Raw genomic sequence first — 18,437 nt, 5'->3', positions numbered from 1 at the left:
CTATATGATAAAAAATTCGGACTTTTGACGCCAGTTTTGTTTTTCGGGCACGATGACATAGGATATAACATCTCGTAGGTATATAGTTCATCGTCTTCTTCCTCATTTTTCATTACGGAAGGTTGAACACTGTTTTCTTTCACACGAAAGGATGTGTATGAAGAGATGAGAACGACGTCAGTTGCCTAAAACATGATGAACTTGAAGATACCTTGGTCAAAGAATGAAAAATGTCTAATTAGAAAGCCTCGGTATGCTTGCTTCATTCGTTGACTTCACAATGGATGTTGGGTGATTTTCGTGGGGGTGATGGAGAAGGATGAGTTCAGCCAGGAAAAATTCAAACTACACACACCAAAGAAAGTGTGAGTCTGAGTCAACTTTGGTGGCGGAACCTTTCTCTCACTTTTCATCATCGACAACAAACTACTGCAACACCCCCTTGGACACTTATGAGGCCATAATAAAGTATACAATACTCATATTCGACGACAGTCTGAATTTTACTGCTTTGAAACTCAATAACTACACCTGAGCCGCCCTAGCACTTTGACGTCACTCATTGCGGCCCGACCCGCCGTCATGAGCAGCAACACGGAACCTCGCCCATGTAGGCGATGCAAGACACCGACCGTCTTGAAAGTGAGAAAGGATCCTCTTTGCGAGTAAGTACTCTCACATGTACATGCTCCATGCCCAAATTTATACAGAGTTAACCAACACGCGCAGGACTTGCTATGAGCAGCATATCGTCCAAAGAGTCGTGAAGCGCCTCGCCCAGCCATACCGCGATGTAAAGGACAAGCTGGGCACTACCCCCGACGCAAGAGCAAAGTACCTCCTCGGCCTCTCTCTCGGCCCCTCCTCGGCCTCCTTGGTCCAGGTGCTCGACAAGAACCTCCAAGGTCTCAAGGACAAGAACTTGCGCGTCGCGTACGAGGTGCACGTCGTCCACATCGACACCGACCTGTCAAACGCCGCAGACGCCGCGACCTCCTCGTCGTCGGCAAGCCTGCTCTTTGAAAAGTATAAGGAGCAGTTCCCCAACCTCTCGATGCAGATCGTTCCGCTGGCCGACGCCCTCAAGCTGGACACGATAGACTGGTCCGTCCTTCCCGCCCTGCAGCCCGGCCTCGCGCCCGCGCAGCAGCTCAGCGGCCTCCTCGAGGCCCTGCCGTCCGTCACGTCGCGGGTGGACATCATGAGGCTCCTGGTGCGGAATCTGCTGCTATCGCTGGCCGTGGAGAGGGAGTGCCACGCGCTGCTGCTGGGATGCACCACGACCGCCCTGGCCGAGCTGACGCTCGCCGAGACGGCCAAGGGCCGCGGGTTTGCCGTGCCGTGGCAGGTCGCCGACGGCCCCGTCCCCGTCACGACATTCTCCCGCGTTGGGGAGGGACAGAGCGCGGAGGGCGGCGAAGGGGCTGTCCGGGGGACTGAGAAGACGATGCTTCCAGTGTACTACCTCCTTCGAGATATTTTTAGGCGAGAGGTCATCACGTATGCGGGCCTGATACCGTCTTTGAAGGATCTCGCCCAGGAAGTGGGACCAAGCAGCAACGCAGTCGTCTCGCACAAGGAGCTCAGCATCGAGGATGTCATGGCGCGGTACTTTGAGGAAGTGGAGGAGAGTTATCCCTCCGTCGTCGCCAATGTCGTTCGCACCAGCGGCAAATTAACACGAGAGAGCGATGGCGATGCGTGCGCGGTCTGCGGCATGGATGTGGACGCACAGGGAGATGCCCGGTGGAAGGGTGAAATAGGAGAGGATATTGACGACAGCAGGAAGCGCACCGCAGGGAAACTTTGTTATGGATGCGAACGGTCTATATATGGATAGATCGAACAGAAAATGCACGTTCAAAGCACCTTCACCGGCCGGCCTCTCTGGCGTGACCCTATCCTGCCTCACTACATTCCTAGCCAACCCCCCCATATGTTCTCTAGAAGCCGATCCCCGGCTCGCGACATTTCCACCCTGTCTACCCAGCTCATTTTTAACTCCATATATGCAAGGAACGCTGATTTAATAGGTACAAGATCAATGGTTGATCACGGGGTCTGGATGGTGGCCGAAGGCAGGATGCGGTCTTCGAGCTTTCTCATCAGCTTGTTTGTCTGTTCCGCCAGGGTCAGGGTAAGGATGGTGTGGGGGAGGATTCTAGCCAAGTGAGGCAGGAAACCCTTGTAAATAGCCAAGAAGCCTTCAGTGCGGACAGTCTTGGCCAGGCAGTCAAAGACACCCTTGTAGAGGTTTCCATTTTGGTTATACAGGCGAGACATGATGGTGTCTGCCATGAGGATTAGTACAGAACTATGCTTCGGGGAATCTTGAGTTGAGACTTACCAGGAGGGTGCATCACGCAGCAAACGACGAAACCACTGACGGTACTGCTAGCAAGATGCAGAGGCAGACCCTCTTCCATACCCAAGTGGCGGACCAGTCTCCGCTTGGCGAAGAAGTAGGTGGGAAGCTGCACGGAGCTACCGAAACCCGTCCTGATCATGGCCGCACCAACACCACGGTAGAGTCCCCGAATGCCTTCGGCGCCGTAGATTGAGGTCATACCGTTCCAAGCATTGCGGTACTTATGCTGTGTGCCAGTGGGCATGAAGGGAGAGTAGCTTTGTAACCGTGTCTTGACAAGGAAGAAAGGGCTGCCAGCGGCGGCTCCCATGATTCCTGATCCAGCACCGCAAGCCATGTTGATGCCCAGGCTCTGCGTCTTGCCGTCCTTGAAGATGAGAGTCGACAGGGTTTCGCGCATAGGCTCGTAGAATCCAAGACGGCATCCATTCAACAGGACCTGGTAGATGTACGCGCAGCCGATACCGCGGTAGATTCCTTTCACGCCCTCATTGCGCACGATAACAGAGACACCCTGCAGAGGGCCTCTGTACTGATGCGGCTGGTGTCCCTTGTCCTTCAATTCTCCTTGCAACTGCATTCTGCACACGTCGGGGGGAGGGGTCAGCGCGTTGCCGGCGGCAGGGAGCGGGGAAGGAGCGAGCGTCGTCGCTATCAGACGCACCGGATCTTGACAGTCTCGAAAGGATGCGTGGCCGTTACAGCGCCGCAGGCGGCAATGCCGCCGGCGATGAAGGCGCTGTTGCGAAGGTTAGCTTCGCTGGTCTTGCGGATGCCGAACTGCGGGCCATGACTTGCCCAAGGGTTGTTGACATTGTGTCAATTGGTCTTGTCGCAGAGTTAAGAGATAATTGGGTATCGTCGATGTGTAAGATGCTGGTAATTTGTGGTTGCGACTCCTATGATAGTCGGGGTTCGTTTGGAAGGAGAGAAAGAGAGAGAAATAGAAAAGAGTGACACCGCGATCTCGGAATGCTAGTACCTAAAATGACGGAACAGCGCGGGTCAGCAACATTGACGTCGTGGCAAGTCGATAGCCAGTCAACATCGACTCTTGGGCAGATTCTTACATAGCCTGCTCGTCGAGAACCCGTTCGCCGTAATGCGCGCAACTCAAGAGAGGAAGTTGGCGATGTGACTGCGATATGGATTGAGTTCCGTCGGGCTGGCACTGGATTGACGTGACTGGATTGACTCTTTTACCGGGGCTACAGGTCTACAGGTCTCTCAGTAAGCTCCGCGCGCGGAAGAGAAATTGGGATTTTTCTTGCTCAAAGTCAATATGGCCGTGGATAGCCATTGCCGATCCCGGCGTCTGTAGGTCCCAATTGGCAGGGTTCGCGGGCCACAGCGGCCTAAGTCGGTTTTCGGTACCCCAGACCCTGTCCAAAAAGGGGGGCGTCAATTTAGCTGGCCCATTGCCGGGACGCCAGTTTCCAATGCGAAGTCGCGCATTGTCAACGATGGGAGGCTGGCAATTACAAGGTGTGGCTGAGAACCTTCCTCGGACACGCCAGGGGTGGTCTAAGAACTGTGGCACAGTTAGCTTTTCCATTACCACAACCCCGCGAAACTGAATTGGGGAAGCTCTTTGGTTTCCTCCAGTCGCATCGCATGACAAGACGCGGTCTGGTTTCCCGTTCACAGATTCAAACCTGCAGCAACCTCAGGACGACTGCACTTATTCACACACATTTTGAAGGAACTTGTCGAGTTCTGCCGCACAGCCTCAAGAATTCTCCTGCGACGAGGACGTCGTTTGCCTACGGCTCGCGACAGCATCAATTGAGGCGTCGCTGTTCGACTCAGCCAGTATAGCTCTTGGAATCCTCAAAGAACCCATCATGGCGTCGACGCCTATGGACTTGGACCATCGCGAGTCGACACCAGCCAATGGAAACTCGCTCAACATTACGCGTTCTCTGGCAACCAACAATACTACCCCATTGAGCGAAGTCATATCGTCGTTTCGCCCAACAAAGGCAAGGAATGCCCAAAAACTATATAGGGAGCTCTCTGACTGATTGGTTCTCAGCTTTTTAAAAGGCAAGACATCAAGGATGGCCGTCCTCAGCCACACGTGCTGTCACTCGACTTCGACGACCCGGGCGAACTTCTCATGACCTCTGAGAGCGACGAGACGATTCAGATTTACAGCGTAAAGGAAGGTATACACAAGAAGAACTTGCTAAGCAAGAAGTACGGCGTCAAGCTGGCAAAGTTCACGCATACGAGCTCCAGCATCATCTATGCGAGTACGAAGCAGAATGGTAGGCGCTCTTATGCTCAACCCGCCGCACAATAGCTAACGCCTACCAGATCAGATCCGATATTTGGCTACCCACGATAATTCCTTCATCCGATACTTCGAGGGCCACGAAAAGAGCGTCACAGATATTGCCATACACCCAGGGGCTGATAACTTCATCTCTTGTAGCCAAGATAATACTGTGCGCCTTTGGAATATTTCGACGAAGCAATGGTGCGGTCAACTGAACCTCAACTCTCCGTATCTCACCGCATACGATCCGTCGGGGCAGACTTTTGCTGTCGCGTGTACGAACAGCGGAAGCGTTCTGCTATATGACTGCCGCAACTACGACAAGGCGCCATTTGCGACCTTCGATGTCGTCGACGCCGGCAGACACGTGGACTCACAATTCGTAATCAGGGGTTGGACAAAGCTGGAATTTTCGAATGACGGTAAGCATATTCTCGTCGGCACTCGCGGTCCCGGCCACTTCATACTCGATGCTTTCGACGGGAGCTTGAAGGCGTACCTGCGTAAGCCCGAGGGCGGAACCCGGCGGCTGGCGGCTGGTGAGACATCAAGCACCATCAACGGCAGTATGCCGAAGACGGACCAGCCCACAATCGAGAGTAGCGGCGATTGCTGCTTCTCTGTGGACGGTCGTTACGTTCTGAGCGGTGGTCCAAAGGATGTACTGGTCTGGGATATCTTGACACCGCCCCAGAACGAGAACAAGACCCTCGACGCTACATGGGTATTGGAGGAAAAGCGAGAGGCGGCGGTGTTGGCATTCAACCCGCGATACAACTTCTTTGCGACGGCAGATCAAGATGTGATGTTCTGGGTGCCCGATCCTCATGCATGAAGCGGTTGGAGCATCAATGTAGGAAATTTAGAAGCTGCGAAATGGCGGTCTGGAGAGGTCAATTACTTTCGGAGTCTAGGATACGAGATACCCAACCCGTTGAGGAAAGTCGACATGAATGAATTTTGTTGAAACCTTGGGAAATATTTGATTCTACTCTTGCCTTGGAATATGCATGTTAGAATGGTGAAGTATCAGAGCTTGGGGTAATAGTCCCAAGTGTGCGGCTTAAACTTGCCCCTCGTCAGGCATGCAAGGTCGGGGTACCTCAACTTGGGATGGCCGAACCCCACCAAAATTGCATCCTCCACCAAAGCCAGGCCACCTCCACGACACCGAACGTCACTCCGACCACCACGGCGCGCACGACACCCCAGCGAACACTCCTCGAACCTACCTCCTCGAGAGACTCGGAACGCCATTACTCAGGCGCTCAGTTACCGACGACACGTCCCACGTACGCGCATACAGACCGGACCACCGCGCAAGGCCGTGGCCGTTTCTCCTCTCCCCACCCCCATCACTACCATCACATCGCAATGCCGACCTACAAGACCAGCCAGGAATGGCTGGAGCAGTCGTCTCTGCTCCTCCAGGCCCGTCCGACTACCGTAAGCCTGACCCGCATACTAGCAACTCATCTGCCAACCTTGGACGAGGGAAAACGTAGCGGCGGCTAATCTTCAGCGCCCCAAACAGACTAGAATCACAACAAAGTACTCCATCAAAGCAGTCAAACCCCGAAAGATCAAGACCTCGGAGGACGCATCCGCCGCATCCGCCGCAGCACCCGCAGAAGACGCAACCATGACAGACGCCAAACCCCCGCGCGGCTCCCTCGTCATCAAGACCTTCGACCCGGTCAGCGGCGTCGCCCTCAAATACCGCACCACAAAGGCCGCCGAGGTCTCCCGCCTCATTACCTGCCTCGGCGCCCTGGGCCGCACAATGTCCACCTCGAAACCGGCAACGTTGGACGCCGCCGCGGCGACCAAGGACGAGCCAATGGCCGATGCGGGTGGAGAGGACACGCCAGCCGGCGCGGCGACGCCTGTGGAGAAACCCCAGGCTGCTGCTGGAGGTGGAAAGAAGAAGAAGAAGGGCAAGAAATGAGGATAGGGATTGAGACAGTACTGGGGTGTTTATTTGGAAGTGGGAGACACATTGCTGTTCGTGAGTAGGGCACAATATTGAGACTGATATGTTGGGCAAGTCGCAGCCAACAGACACATCATGGAGAACACTTCACTGTTCGAAAGGGCCTCAAAGAGTCTTGTTGAAGCCTACTTGCATACACATGCAAGTCGTCCCAGACGAAATTTAAGGGGATTTCCTTAACAAAGTGGCAACACGAGCACACAAGCTCAGGAGAAGCGACATGTGGAAAACACTACAGCACATCACAAAAAGGAAACGTTCGGTTGTTATGTCATGTGCGATTACTAAAAGAGAATCACTGTGGTACATTATCCATCAAAGACATTCATGCCCCATTTTCCACAGTCATCCAACCAGTCCTTGGGAACCTCCAACTCCTTGTAAAATGATCCCCGCCAACGCCATGTATGTACGAAAAGGGAAAACAGCTCTAAACCTCAGCTCAGGTGAGGGGAGGGGGTTTGAGTGTAGAGTGTGAAAGGACGCTCTGGCAAACACCATGCGTGTGCAATGTACAAGGGTATATGGGGAAAAAGGAAACAACAGAAACTTCAGGCGCTCGAAGATGATTTAGAAGTCCTCATCGAAAGCGAAGTCTCCGCCGTTCTCTCCCTCAACCTTGGTCTCTTCTTGCGCCTTCTTGGTGCTGTTGAGCACACCAGCCTTCTGGTAGTCAGCGACACGCTTCTCAAAGAAGTTGGTCTTGCCGCCAAGGGAGATGTTCTCCATGAAGTCGAAGGGGTTGGAGGACTTGTAGACCTTGTCGTTGCCAAGAGCGACCAGGAGGCGGTCGGCAACGAACTCAATGTACTGCTTCATCAAGTTGGAGTTCATGCCGAGAAGAGCGCAGGGCAGAGCCTCAGTGAGGAACTCCTGCTCAATCTTGACGGCATCAACGATGATGTCCTCAATGACCTGCTTGTTGGGGCGGTGCTTGAGGTGAGAGTACAAGAGGCAGGCAAAGTCGGTGTGCAGACCCTCGTCACGGGAGATGAGCTCGTTGGAGAAGGTCAGACCGGGCATGAGGCCACGCTTCTTGAGCCAAAAGATGGAGGCAAAAGCACCGCTGAAGAAGATACCCTCAACAGCGGCAAAGGCAACCAGACGCTGGGCGAAGGAGGAGTTCTCATCGCTGATCCACTTCAGGGCCCAGTCAGCCTTCTTGCGAATGGCAGGGACTGTGATGCTAGTTAGCGATGCGGGCATGTAGGCGCGGGATGTGTTCACATACTGGTGTCAATGGCGTTGAAGAGGTAGGTGCGCTGCGCGGGCTCCTTGATGTAGGTGTCGATGAGGAGGGAGTAGGTCTCAGAGTGGATGTTCTCCATCATGATCTGGAAGCCGTAGAAGCAGCGAGCCTCAGGGACCTGGACCTCGCCGGAGAAGCGCTCGACCAGGTTCTCATTGACGATACCGTCCGATGCGGCGAAGAAGGCAAGAATGTGAGAGATGAAGTACTTCTCATCATCGTTGATCTTGTTGTTCCAGTCGTGGAGATCCTTGGAGAGATCAATCTCCTCGGCGGTCCAGAAGGAAGCCTCGGCCTTCTTGTACATTTGCCAGATCTGGAAGTCAAAAGTTAGTCATGGGTCAACGAGCAAACCACTTTACGCGTCTTGCGACGCGTTCACATACCTCATGGTACTTGATAGGGAAGAGGACGAAGCGCTGGCCGTTCTCCTGGAGGAGGGGCTCATCCTTCTCCTGCTCCTTGATGCCGGGAGCGACAACAATCTTGTTCTCGTTCTTGACAACTTCTTGTGTGGGCTTTGTCTGAACATCGGTCTTCTCGGTTGCGGTGGCAACGTCGGATGTGAGGGGCTGGTTCTCCTTGTCGGCGGGGTTGAAGTTGAGCTTCTTGACGGGAGACTCCATCTTGAAAGAGTCGAGGGCAGCAGCGGCCTGGAGAAGTGGTTGTTAGCGATTGCGACCATGGAAAGCGCGTGGACTAGAGTCAAGCTCGGCTTAACCGAGTGGTGACGTTTACTTACCTGCTTGGACGGAGTGACTTCGATAGACATGGCGGAAGTGTGTAAAATGTGGTGGGAGAGGAAGAATGAAGGCGATGAATGGAAGAAGGGGAAGACAAGACTTTGGAAGAAGTAAATTGAGGTCGTGAGTCTGTCTTTGGTTGTGGTATTGTCGTGATTGGGAGTGAAGAAGATGTCTGTTGATGGTAGAGGAACTCTGGAAAGGCAGAGTTTATGTAGCGGGCAAGCAGCACCGAGCGCTAGGTAGTGGGACGCGTTGAGCACAGGGCAGGGATACTCGCGTTTTCGTGTTTTCTACGGAGTAAGTACTTGGGTACCTTGAGCTTCGTACCTTTTTTGCAGGTGGCTGTGGAAGCTGGTCTGATTGCCCAGAGCACTTAAAGCTGAATCCACGCGCCGTCAATTCCCCTCCACCCCACTAAAAAGCGCGTCTTCCAGGGGCATCGCCGGCGCGTTTCGTTCCAAAGTGGAAGGATCTTGTCTCGCTTCTCACCTTTCCACTTCCAGACCCTGCAAAGTGCCCAAGACCTGGCGCAGAAAAGTCTACCGACTGTGGTCCCAAACGGAATATCCCAGGCCCAGCCCTCTTTTTTTGGCCCTTTTTCCCTCTTCAACATGCTCATCATTTGGAAGTTGGGTCGAGCTACGACGCCGAAGTGGCCGCTTGCGTTCCACCCCCCGGCACGCCAACCAGGCAACACGATGTCATGGCCGGGAAACCAGAGCAAGCTCTGTCCGGAGACTCGAGAGCTTCGGCCGAGCCACACACGTTCCAGATATCCCATTACCGCCTACAAGCCCCATCTCCCGGCCCTGCACACGCTTCTTTGAGCTGGATCCGTCCTCGGCGTTACGACTCGACGCGTTCCAAGCCCATCCTTCCCCTAGGTACTTCGATGTCAGGTATCAGATCAGATCTGATAAACTGAACACGTCCTAGCTCCAGCTTTGGTGGAACCCAGGTGGCCCATCCAAGACTCATCAGCCATGTAATCTCGTCTAAGCATCGACAAATCCTGACTGTATGACTCTCGGCTGCGGGTCGACGCGTTGGAAACGGACTTGCGGAATTACCATCACCAGTCTGATCGTCAATTTGACCGTTGGCACGGACACCGATTTCCGGATTCCCATCCAGATCCAAACAGTTGATGTGTCACGTACACGTCAACTCTTTGCAAGGCCTCAATTTTTTCAGTGAATCGTATTAAACTACTGACAGCTTAACTAAAGCAGTGTGGGTATGTAAAAGAAAAGGTATCGTGTCATGTTCATCTTCTTCGTCCAAGTCTTCATAAAACAAGCATCCAGAGCCAGGCAGACCAAGTGTCCGTCATCTTCTGACCATCCGTACGCTACACGCGAACACCAAGTGTGCTTTCCAGCCACCGCGAATTCCGACGGGTCACCCCAGTTGTCGTCATCTCCAACTCTGACATTTGACTCTTCTTTTTTTGAAAAGTATTTCTCGAGCAGCCGATAGTCTAATGACGCGATTGACGAGCAGGTCTGTCTCTGGGATCGCGAGCCGCCTCAACGTCGTCATCGACTCTCGAGCGACCTCCAAAGCCGAACCAGCCTCGACCGCCGGAACGCTCCTCTCTGACTGCAGCGGCGGCTGGAGCAGTTGGTGTGCGTTCGTGGCGGCCTGCTGACATGTGTCCATTGCGAGAAGGCTCACGGCTGACGTATTCGGGCGGAGTGCGGTCGCCTTGCAAGCGATCCCATTCATCTGCCTCACTCGGGTCGACGGCTGGAATGGGGGCTCCGCTACGCTTCAAATTCTTCTTTCCCTTCTCGCGAAGATGCTCCTCGAGAAGGATGGCGTTCTTGGTGTTGGCGCGGAAAGCAGCATCAGCGATGTCGCCCACGAAAGGCACCAGGCCAATGACGAAGTCGATAATGATGTTGAACATCATCTGGGATTTGACTGAATTTGGGAGTCCACCTTCGACCTTAGAGCAGGTTCTGAACACCATCATGGCCATGAAAGCATCGAGAACATCACCAACACTGAAGCCAACATGATGTTAGTCGTTGTCTTGTCGATAAGCCGAATGGGGACTGTGGGGGCGATGCAGCAGCAGGGGAGGAGGACAGGCACTTACGCAGGAACTAAACCGATGACGCTACCCCATCCAAATTTCACACCACAGCAGCTGAAAAGCGACTGATCGAGACGGTAGGCTCTCCTCTTGACTTTGGTCAAAACCTCGCCATCTTGCTTGGAAAGGCCAGGCGGCAAGGCCTTTCTGCGCTTCTTGACCTTGCCGTTGGGGGTACCATCAAGCCTGGTAGCGGGGACGCTCTCAAAGTAAGGGTCCTGGTGATGAGGTCAGTACATTCTGTTCGTGGATCCACCGTATCGCGGGTGAGCGCAGGGCCCAGGTGTAAGAAGGTAACATACCTCGCGGCCAAATTTATTTTCGACCTTTTCAGCAAGAATCTTCTTGCTGATCCACTTGGCGATGAGACTGGCCATGTTTGCAGTTGTATCGTTGACGAAGTGCCGAATCTCTAGGTTGTGTGTGAGTGCCGGATTGCGAAGAGCGGTGTTTCCCAGTCACTGGTAGTGATGAGTGGCGCACTGAGACAGAGACAAGCTCGTAGGGACCGTTGTTGACAAAGGCTTTCGCAAGGCGGCCCTCTGTGCTCTTGGCTTAGATTAAAGTAAGAATACCTTGGCAAGCTGGTAGGTATTCCTAAAGGTAAGGTTGTCAAAGGTCAAGAGGTTCCAAGACGGCTGCGGCAACCGAGCGAGAGGAACGGTCTTGGTGATATAAGTAGGTGTTGAGAGAAAAGCCGGGAAGCTGGCTGGCAAGGTCCGAGCTGCCAAGGTGTGGTAAGGTATGGGTTGTATGGGTGGTATGGTACTGCGTAGATCAAGTTGCCTCTTGTGCTCGTTGCACACTACGTAGGTCGGTTTGTCGCTAAGTTACAAGAGGTTGGTCCCTTGGACGCTTGTTTTCCCCCGCGGGCGCCCAGAATTCCTGTTTTGACAAGTCAGGGGACCAGACTACCATCATGATGTAATTTTGTCGGTCACTGCACGCCAATGCACTTGCCTCAGTTCCGAGAGGCCTCTTCAGTGGAGTCTGAGCAGGCTAGACCGCAGTCGTTTCACATCATGCTGCAGCGGCCAGTTGGCTGGTCTCCAATGAGCGTGCGCCGCGACTGGTCTTCAATGGCCCTGAATTGCATGCAATGCAGCACACAAAAGCACTTACGGGGCCTGCCAGCAGACTCAGCAGTGAGAGAGAGAAGAGGCCGGCACGTCCAGCCACGCAAGTGTGGCAAGTGATGTACGTGCACAGCCATATTGTGGCTATGTTCTTCTCCAGAATCTTCAAAGTTCGCCCCTTGTATCAAGGAAGCTCCCACCTCTCGGGTGCATTCCACCGAAAGAAAATTGTCATAGGATGAAAAGCTATTGAGGGAGCTTGCCTGTTGGCCTCCATGCTTAATTCCTTCAACAGTTGAGGCAACATATAGCTGACAGGGAATGGTCTAGACCGGATGGAAGCGAGGTGTTGATCTGATGTGGTTGACAAGCTGAAGAGATGGGCTGTGTCATGACAGTTTGGCCGCATAATCTATGCGCACTGTAATCACTATTGGACTCGACGCGTTATGAGACAGTGCGCTGTTTGACACGTGCGGAGCTGGGGAAGTTGCACCCAATCACGAGCTCGCTTAGCAGCTTGCGACCACGGCATCTGCCACGTCCAGTTAGGCATCTCGAGGAACGGGCCCACGGGTATGCCAGCTATCTTACGTTACGCTGTACCTTACCTACCTTACCTTAGCTGCCTGACGTTGCAGTATCTGCCATCGTCAACAAAGACGTGCAGTGCCCGTCACTACTCCGCACCCTACCTTATCCAAACTCCAAAGCATCACCATCACATCTGAGAGGCCGCTTGTCAGCGCATCTGCTCCAAACAACAAACACACCGCATCTCTGGGAAGCCACACCTGTCCCGCAACTCCATTCACCTTGATCCGCTGAATTGCCCGTCGCTGCCGATTCTCGTTGCAGCACGCGCATTCCGGTCGCAAGCGGAAAGCTTTGAGCCCGACCAAACCCCAAGCCTCTCCTTCCGTACCATGCAACGGTTCCTCACCTCGACCTCAACACAGACTCATTGCCAGGAGCATTTCGCCACCTTCACTCCCTCGCCAGGTACACCCGACTAAAATAGAGATATCCTCTTTGGGACATGTTATTAGCCATCGCGCAACATGGCCGAAGAAAAGATGCAGTTAGAGGATTGTTGGTTGCCCCACACTTTGGAAGATACACGGCGATAGCTACTCAGCCTTGCGCCATCAACTCATGACAGTTGCTGCGGCAGGACTAACAGTACATAGGGTTGGACGATCTATGTGTTCGATTTATCATCAACCTACCTGAAGAAGACCTGTCGTCCGTTGCTCGCATCTGTTTCCAAATAGAGGAGGCACAATGGTTCTACGAAGACTTCGTTCGGCCACTTGACCCCACGCTTCCTTCAATGACACTTCGAAGTTTCAGTCTTCGGATTTTCCAACATTGTCCCCTACTAGCTCCGTTTTCGGTCGAGAATCATACAAAGGCTTTTGAGGAGTTCTTGCAGTACAAGACTCGAGTCCCTGTGAGGGGAGCCATCATGCTCAACGAGGCTATGGACTCGACAATCTTGGTCAAAGGCTGGAAGAAGGGCGCCAATTGGAGTTTTCCTCGCGGAAAGATCAACAAAGACGAAGATGACCTTGAATGCGCCGTTCGTGAGGTATACGAGGAGACAGGATACGATTTGCATGCTGCTGGCCTGGTCCCCAAGAACAGAGAAGACGTCAAATACATCGAGGTCACCATGAGAGAGCAGCAGTTGAGGCTCTACGTCTTCCGCGACGTGCCGATGGACACCCACTTCGAGCCACGGACGAGGAAGGAGATCAGCAAGATTCAGTGGTACAAACTGTCCGAGTTACCCGCTTTTCGAAAGAAAGGAAACCAACCTCAAAACGAAGCCGCCGCCGCCGCCAATGCGAACAAGTTTTACATGGTTGCACCCTTTCTGGTCCCCTTGAAGAAATGGGTCGTGCAGCAGAAGAGAAAAGATGCTGTCAAGGCTGCCAACGAGGCGCACTTCAACCCGTACTCTCTTCACGAGGAGCCTGTCACTGAAGACGAAGTTTGGCAAACCGAACCCGCGACTGATGCTTCGACTCGGACGCCAGGGCTCGATACTCTGGAGGGTGCAACACAGGAATTGCAGCGTCTATTGAAGGTCCATCCGACGGCAGCGCAAGCAACATCGAAGCCAGCTTCTCCGGATATTGGAGCAGACAAAGGCGCATCGCTACTCGCTATCCTGCAGGCCAAGAACCAAGCTGTCGCCCAGGGAATCCCAGTCTCGCAGCTGCCCCATACTCCCCTCGATCATACCATTAGGCAGGCTCCACAGCCCCAAAGCCCTCATGGCCAGCATCACCCTCAGCAACGGGCACCGATGGCGAGTTATCAAGCTCCGCCGGCATTCCCCATCGGTCCAGATGGAACACCACAGGCTTGGGCTTTCCAACAGTCTGGAAATGCTGGCTCAGCCCATCCTCAAGCCAGGCAATACGGCCCTTCGATGATGGGTGGCCCTGCTCAACTGCCACAGCCGCCCCTGCGGCACCCTCAACCATTGCCGCCTCAAGCTCAAAAGATTCTGCTGAACCGGAATGCGTTCGCCGACGGTACACCCCCGCCGCCCCCTCAACACGCACAGGGGACTGTCAACCAACCCATGGCGAATGCTCAATACCAACCAGCACAGTCCCAGCAGCAAAGCCAGGGCATGATGTATCAACCCAAGCCGCCTAGCAGTCACCTCTCTAATCACTCTATGGCGCTCTTGGGAGTGCTCAAGTCGGATACAAGAACAGCTAGTCCAGATAAGGCTCGTCAAGCAAACCAGCAGCCCTACGGATCCGCATCTCAGGGGCAGGGACAGCCGCCAATTGGACTTCATGGAAACGGAGCTCCTCAGTATCCTCAGTCGCCTAGCATGTCGGGGGCAGGCGTAGCACACCCCCAGGGAAGTCCATCCATGAGGGCTCAGCAGCCTGTCGATCCTGCTCATCGGTCTGCCCTCCTTTCCATGTTCAAGAACCCTGAAGTCAGCTCCCCACCTGCCAACCAACCCGTCGAATTACCCGGAACTACAGCTAGCGCTGCTCTTTTGAAGGGAATATCTACTGTAAAGGCTAGCAATCAGGAGGTTCCCAGTCCCGTGTTCCGTGGAGTTCAGCCAGCTTCAAGCAGTCCTCTGAGCAGACCACCCCAGAGCGCTTCGGATCCGACCACCCAAGTACCCTTTCAAGGTCTATCGCTCCAATCTCAGCTCGGCAGACAAGAGCACAGAAGCCCTCAGACCATTGGAGGTTACAGCCCGAGAACGATGGAGAACAGAGGTCTCTATAATCAAGGCGCGAATAACAATTCCGCCATATACAATAATCCCTCGCCCCAAATGCACCCGAATCAGATCCTTCAGCGAGCCGAAAACATGAGCAAGCCCGTTGGCCCTCGTGCGCCTGCTTTAGCCTCGGTTTTCGGGGTCGATAAGCCGGCCAGTTTGGCCAGCCCACCGTCAGCATCCGCTCTTCCCGCACCTGCTGGGCTGCAGCAGAAATCACAAATGCCGCCCGAACAGAGGCAGAAGCTTCTATCGCTTTTTGGAAAGCCTCAGTCGCCGAGCCCCGGGCCTGGCTTTGCTCCCGAGGATAAGGGAAAGGCCAGGGAGATGATGGCTCCGGACGGGAGCATGCGATCGCGTGTGGCTTCTCTGGCCTCTGCAAGCGGCCAGGGCGTCCCGGAGGGCCTGTCAGAGTCCCGTCGCGGCAGTCAGACACCGATTTCTCCTGCCGACCGAAGTTTCCTGCTTGGCTATTTGGCATCAGTTGCCAATAACGCTAAGTAGGCTTCAATGCCTCGATCGAACGGTATGAAGGTGACTGAGTGAAGGGGAATGCAGGAGTTAACCGCGCGATTTTCCTGGGGTACACGCTTGATTTGTGTTTCGTAATTCTTTTGCTTTCGGTGTTGCATTGCGACGGGTTGATGGGATTCCAAACATTTTTTTAAAGGTGGCAAAGCATTCCTCGGGGGAGAAGGGCCAAGGTGCAGGATGGGATATCGAGGCAGGAAAACTATACCCTGGGACACACCTCGTTTACCAGTTTCGCAACAGTCATTGGGTCCAATGCTTCAGATATTAAATAAGCCACTCTGTCTTTGATTCACACGGTAATGCTCGAGGTGAAGGAGAAGCACTGAATACCACCAGCCAGCGTTGATACATGGTCTCACCTTTAAAACCCGCCCCCGCGCAATCCACGTGGCTGTTTTCCCGTTTCCAGCCGCTCGCCGTGGCGTGACATTCGAGAGCGGCCCGCACCGGTCTACTTGGGCTCTTCCATGAGTCCATAGTACTTTGACTTCGGTTGTCAAGTAGGTATGCTTTCGTTACCCCGATCGAAAGTGGCCTGATGCTGCGTGGGACGGTTCTCTGGTCCTCTATTTCGCTTATTCGCCCCTTCGCCTCTCTCGATACAAGCCACATGAGCAAGCAGCAATGGGAACAGCCCGGCAGAAGCCTGCTTTGGGACGTCTGGGGCAAGATATACCGAGCTCGAGTTATAGCAGGACTCCGCGTGTGCCATGATTTCCCATCGAATCATTTAGGTTTCGTTCAGGTGTGGCCGTCTTCTAGGCACGCCGATGACACCACTTGACTTTGGAGGCGAGCTGGCATAAGAAGTCGGAGAACAGCACACCATAGACCGTAACGGAGAGTAGCTCGTAGAAACGAACAAACACCATTTTGAACCAGAACCTTTGGATCATACTTACAGCAAGCACCTGTCCGGTTATCAAACTACCTCCGTAATTGGCCTTCCCCAGACCCAGACTGCAAAGAAAGGAAGCCCGTCAGAAAAAGAGTGCCCGGCCAGCAATGTTCTTCACCACCTCCCCCGACGCCCTCTTCATCCCGCCCGCGACCATCGACCCGGTGGGCTTCGGCAAGGTCGCCATCGTCACGGGTTGCGGGTCGGGCGTGGGCCTCGCGTGCGCGCAGCTGCTCCTGGCGCACCAGTACTCCGTCTGCGGGCTCGACACGCGCGAGTTCAACTACGGGCTGCTTCAGGAGGCGGATCACGGCCGGTTTCATTTTCACCGCGCCGATCTCACTGGGCCGAGGGCGTGCGAGGATGGGGTTTATGCTGCTGTTGCTTCTTTTGGGTGAGTTTTGTGTTGTTCGAGGACGTTGTTCGAGGGGGGTGTTGGTCAAAAAAGGAGAGGAAGGGTATCGATTTGAGATATGATGATGGACTGACGGGTGATACTCCAGCGGACGTATCGACTTGCTCGTCAACGTTGCGGGCGTGATGGGATCGTTCAGCAGCGCCGACGGCGTGACGGACTCGGAGTGGGACCGGGTGATGGCCGTGAACCTCACGGTCCCGGTCAAGATGATGAGGGCGGTGATCCCCTTTATGCTCGAGAAGAAGTCGGGCGTCATCGTCAACGTTGCCAGCACGGCCGGCGTCTCGGGGGCCGTGGCTGGGATAGCGTATACGTGCAGCAAGCACGGCCTGGTTCGTTCTCTTTCTCCTATTTCTTTATCAACCTGTTCAGTTCGCTGGGTAGACGTCTAGGTGGAAGGCTTCGAGGGCAGACCGAATATCGCTGACACCCCTGAGACGGTAGATCGGCGCCACCAAGAATGTGGCATGGCGCTTCCGCAAGGAAGGCATCAGGTGCAACGCGGTGCTCCCTGGCGCCATCGACTCGCGCATCGGCAAGGCCATCGCCGCCGGCCACGGAGGGGACGAAGAGTTTGACGCAGAGGCGTACGCGCAGGTTGAGCCCGTCCATGCCCTCCACGCCCAGGCGTCCGAGTCGACGCCGAATATCACGCCGCTTGAGGTTGCGCAGTCGGTGGTGTTCTTGGCGACGGATCAGGCGAGGACGATTAACGGGGTGAGTCTGCCGATTGACCAAGCTTGGAATGTTGTTTGAGGACGTAGTTTTCTCGGGTTCGTTAAAGGGGATGATATGTTCTGCTTTGGTATGTGACCTGCCTGATGTTGGATACGGACAATAGAAGACATGTTTGGACTGGAGTTGTTTTTCAGGGTTCGTTCTATCGATGGAATACAAACTGATTTCTGGTCTACTGCCAATTCGTGTGATAGCCGTTTCATCTGCCTAGCACAAGAGCGAGCCTGTTATGGTGGCATCTGATTGATACAGGACATCGCCTGCCTCCCGGTTGAATAACCCATCATCACAGTACGACGAAGATGGACAAGAAATCAACAAAAAAGCTCGGGCGTTGGTTCGAACCCTATCCCTACGAAAAACCAGCGTCCCAGTTTCTTCATCACCCGTTTAACCACCAGGCTACGTGGCCCCAGCAAGTTTGCACTATACCGGGGAGACGCTCCTTCCTCTGAATCTGTAATCCATATACTCTTCAGTCTTTCGTGGGAGAATGGAATACACAGGAAACTGGAACAAACAAGCAAACGGCAAGAAGTCAGGTGCAATATATTGAATTACGGGATTCTCAATACTTCGCTTATGAAGGTCCAAGACAGCGTCCTCCTTGGGACAGAAAATGAGACATCACCTAGGGTCAGAGTCCTTTGGAGATGAGAGCATAGAAAATTTCTCGATTGCTCTTTATTCAAAGTATGCTCAGGAAGGTGGAGTGTGATGAACAGACTTCTGCTTAGACGCTCTACTCTTATTTGACGAGCAGCTCA

The 18,437-nt window shown here is 54.0% G+C and overlaps 8 protein-coding genes across 8 annotated transcripts; 5 read left to right on the top strand and 3 right to left on the bottom strand.

Annotated features, from left to right (window-relative positions):
• Positions 1-424: 424 nt before the first annotated feature.
• Positions 425-3,604, bottom strand: HER10_EVM0007636 (mitochondrial oxaloacetate transporter). The gene is made up of 4 exons (XM_035483042.1): positions 3,167-3,604; positions 3,033-3,107; positions 2,348-2,949; positions 425-2,291 (listed from the first exon to the last, which is right to left on the bottom strand). Exons 1-4 carry the CDS (start codon positions 3,181-3,183, stop codon positions 2,053-2,055), a joined length of 933 nt encoding a protein of 310 aa, XP_035336238.1. The 5' UTR covers positions 3,184-3,604; the 3' UTR covers positions 425-2,052.
• On the top strand, positions 583-1,840 carry HER10_EVM0009352 (uncharacterized protein; the record flags this gene model as incomplete). The annotated part of the gene is made up of 2 exons (XM_035478842.1): positions 583-665; positions 730-1,840. The coding sequence occupies 2 exons, from the start codon at positions 583-585 to the stop codon at positions 1,838-1,840; spliced, it is 1,194 nt and encodes a 397-aa protein (XP_035336386.1).
• Positions 3,605-3,979: 375 nt separating the features above from the next.
• HER10_EVM0002792 (WD repeat domain-containing protein) lies at positions 3,980-5,628 on the top strand. Its single transcript, XM_035472487.1, has 3 exons — positions 3,980-4,350; positions 4,404-4,638; positions 4,688-5,628. Exons 1-3 carry the CDS (start codon positions 4,213-4,215, stop codon positions 5,482-5,484), a joined length of 1,170 nt encoding a protein of 389 aa, XP_035335779.1. The 5' UTR covers positions 3,980-4,212; the 3' UTR covers positions 5,485-5,628.
• A 153-nt stretch (positions 5,629-5,781) lies between these two features.
• HER10_EVM0003890 (uncharacterized protein) lies at positions 5,782-6,883 on the top strand. Its single transcript, XM_035473552.1, has 2 exons — positions 5,782-6,095; positions 6,184-6,883. Exons 1-2 carry the CDS (start codon positions 6,024-6,026, stop codon positions 6,595-6,597), a joined length of 486 nt encoding a protein of 161 aa, XP_035335879.1. The 5' UTR covers positions 5,782-6,023; the 3' UTR covers positions 6,598-6,883.
• Positions 6,884-6,917: 34 nt separating this feature from the next.
• Positions 6,918-8,848, bottom strand: HER10_EVM0008089 (ribonucleotide reductase). Its single transcript, XM_035477623.1, has 4 exons — positions 8,634-8,848; positions 8,278-8,544; positions 7,874-8,207; positions 6,918-7,820 (listed from the first exon to the last, which is right to left on the bottom strand). Exons 1-4 carry the CDS (start codon positions 8,661-8,663, stop codon positions 7,213-7,215), a joined length of 1,239 nt encoding a protein of 412 aa, XP_035336275.1. The 5' UTR covers positions 8,664-8,848; the 3' UTR covers positions 6,918-7,212.
• A 966-nt stretch (positions 8,849-9,814) lies between these two features.
• On the bottom strand, positions 9,815-11,636 carry HER10_EVM0002697 (PH domain-containing protein). Its single transcript, XM_035472399.1, has 3 exons — positions 11,041-11,636; positions 10,742-10,956; positions 9,815-10,646 (listed from the first exon to the last, which is right to left on the bottom strand). The coding sequence occupies exons 1-3, from the start codon at positions 11,113-11,115 to the stop codon at positions 10,118-10,120; spliced, it is 819 nt and encodes a 272-aa protein (XP_035335773.1). The 5' UTR covers positions 11,116-11,636; the 3' UTR covers positions 9,815-10,117.
• Positions 11,637-12,475: 839 nt separating this feature from the next.
• HER10_EVM0012628 (uncharacterized protein) lies at positions 12,476-15,957 on the top strand. The gene is made up of 2 exons (XM_035482021.1): positions 12,476-12,906; positions 13,005-15,957. The coding sequence occupies exons 1-2, from the start codon at positions 12,876-12,878 to the stop codon at positions 15,584-15,586; spliced, it is 2,613 nt and encodes an 870-aa protein (XP_035336684.1). The 5' UTR covers positions 12,476-12,875; the 3' UTR covers positions 15,587-15,957.
• Positions 15,958-16,097: 140 nt separating this feature from the next.
• HER10_EVM0011839 (bacilysin biosynthesis oxidoreductase bacC) lies at positions 16,098-18,306 on the top strand. The gene is made up of 3 exons (XM_035481256.1): positions 16,098-16,908; positions 17,018-17,264; positions 17,377-18,306. Exons 1-3 carry the CDS (start codon positions 16,622-16,624, stop codon positions 17,686-17,688), a joined length of 846 nt encoding a protein of 281 aa, XP_035336617.1. The 5' UTR covers positions 16,098-16,621; the 3' UTR covers positions 17,689-18,306.
• Positions 18,307-18,437: the final 131 nt, after the last annotated feature.

Source organism: Colletotrichum scovillei (assembly GCF_011075155.1).
Source record: "Colletotrichum scovillei strain TJNH1 chromosome Unknown Contig00003, whole genome shotgun sequence".
NCBI classification, from domain to species: Eukaryota; Fungi; Ascomycota; class Sordariomycetes; order Glomerellales; family Glomerellaceae; genus Colletotrichum; species Colletotrichum scovillei.
The sequence above is the reverse complement of the archived record's forward strand: the minus strand, read 5'-3'. Positions and strand labels throughout refer to the sequence as shown.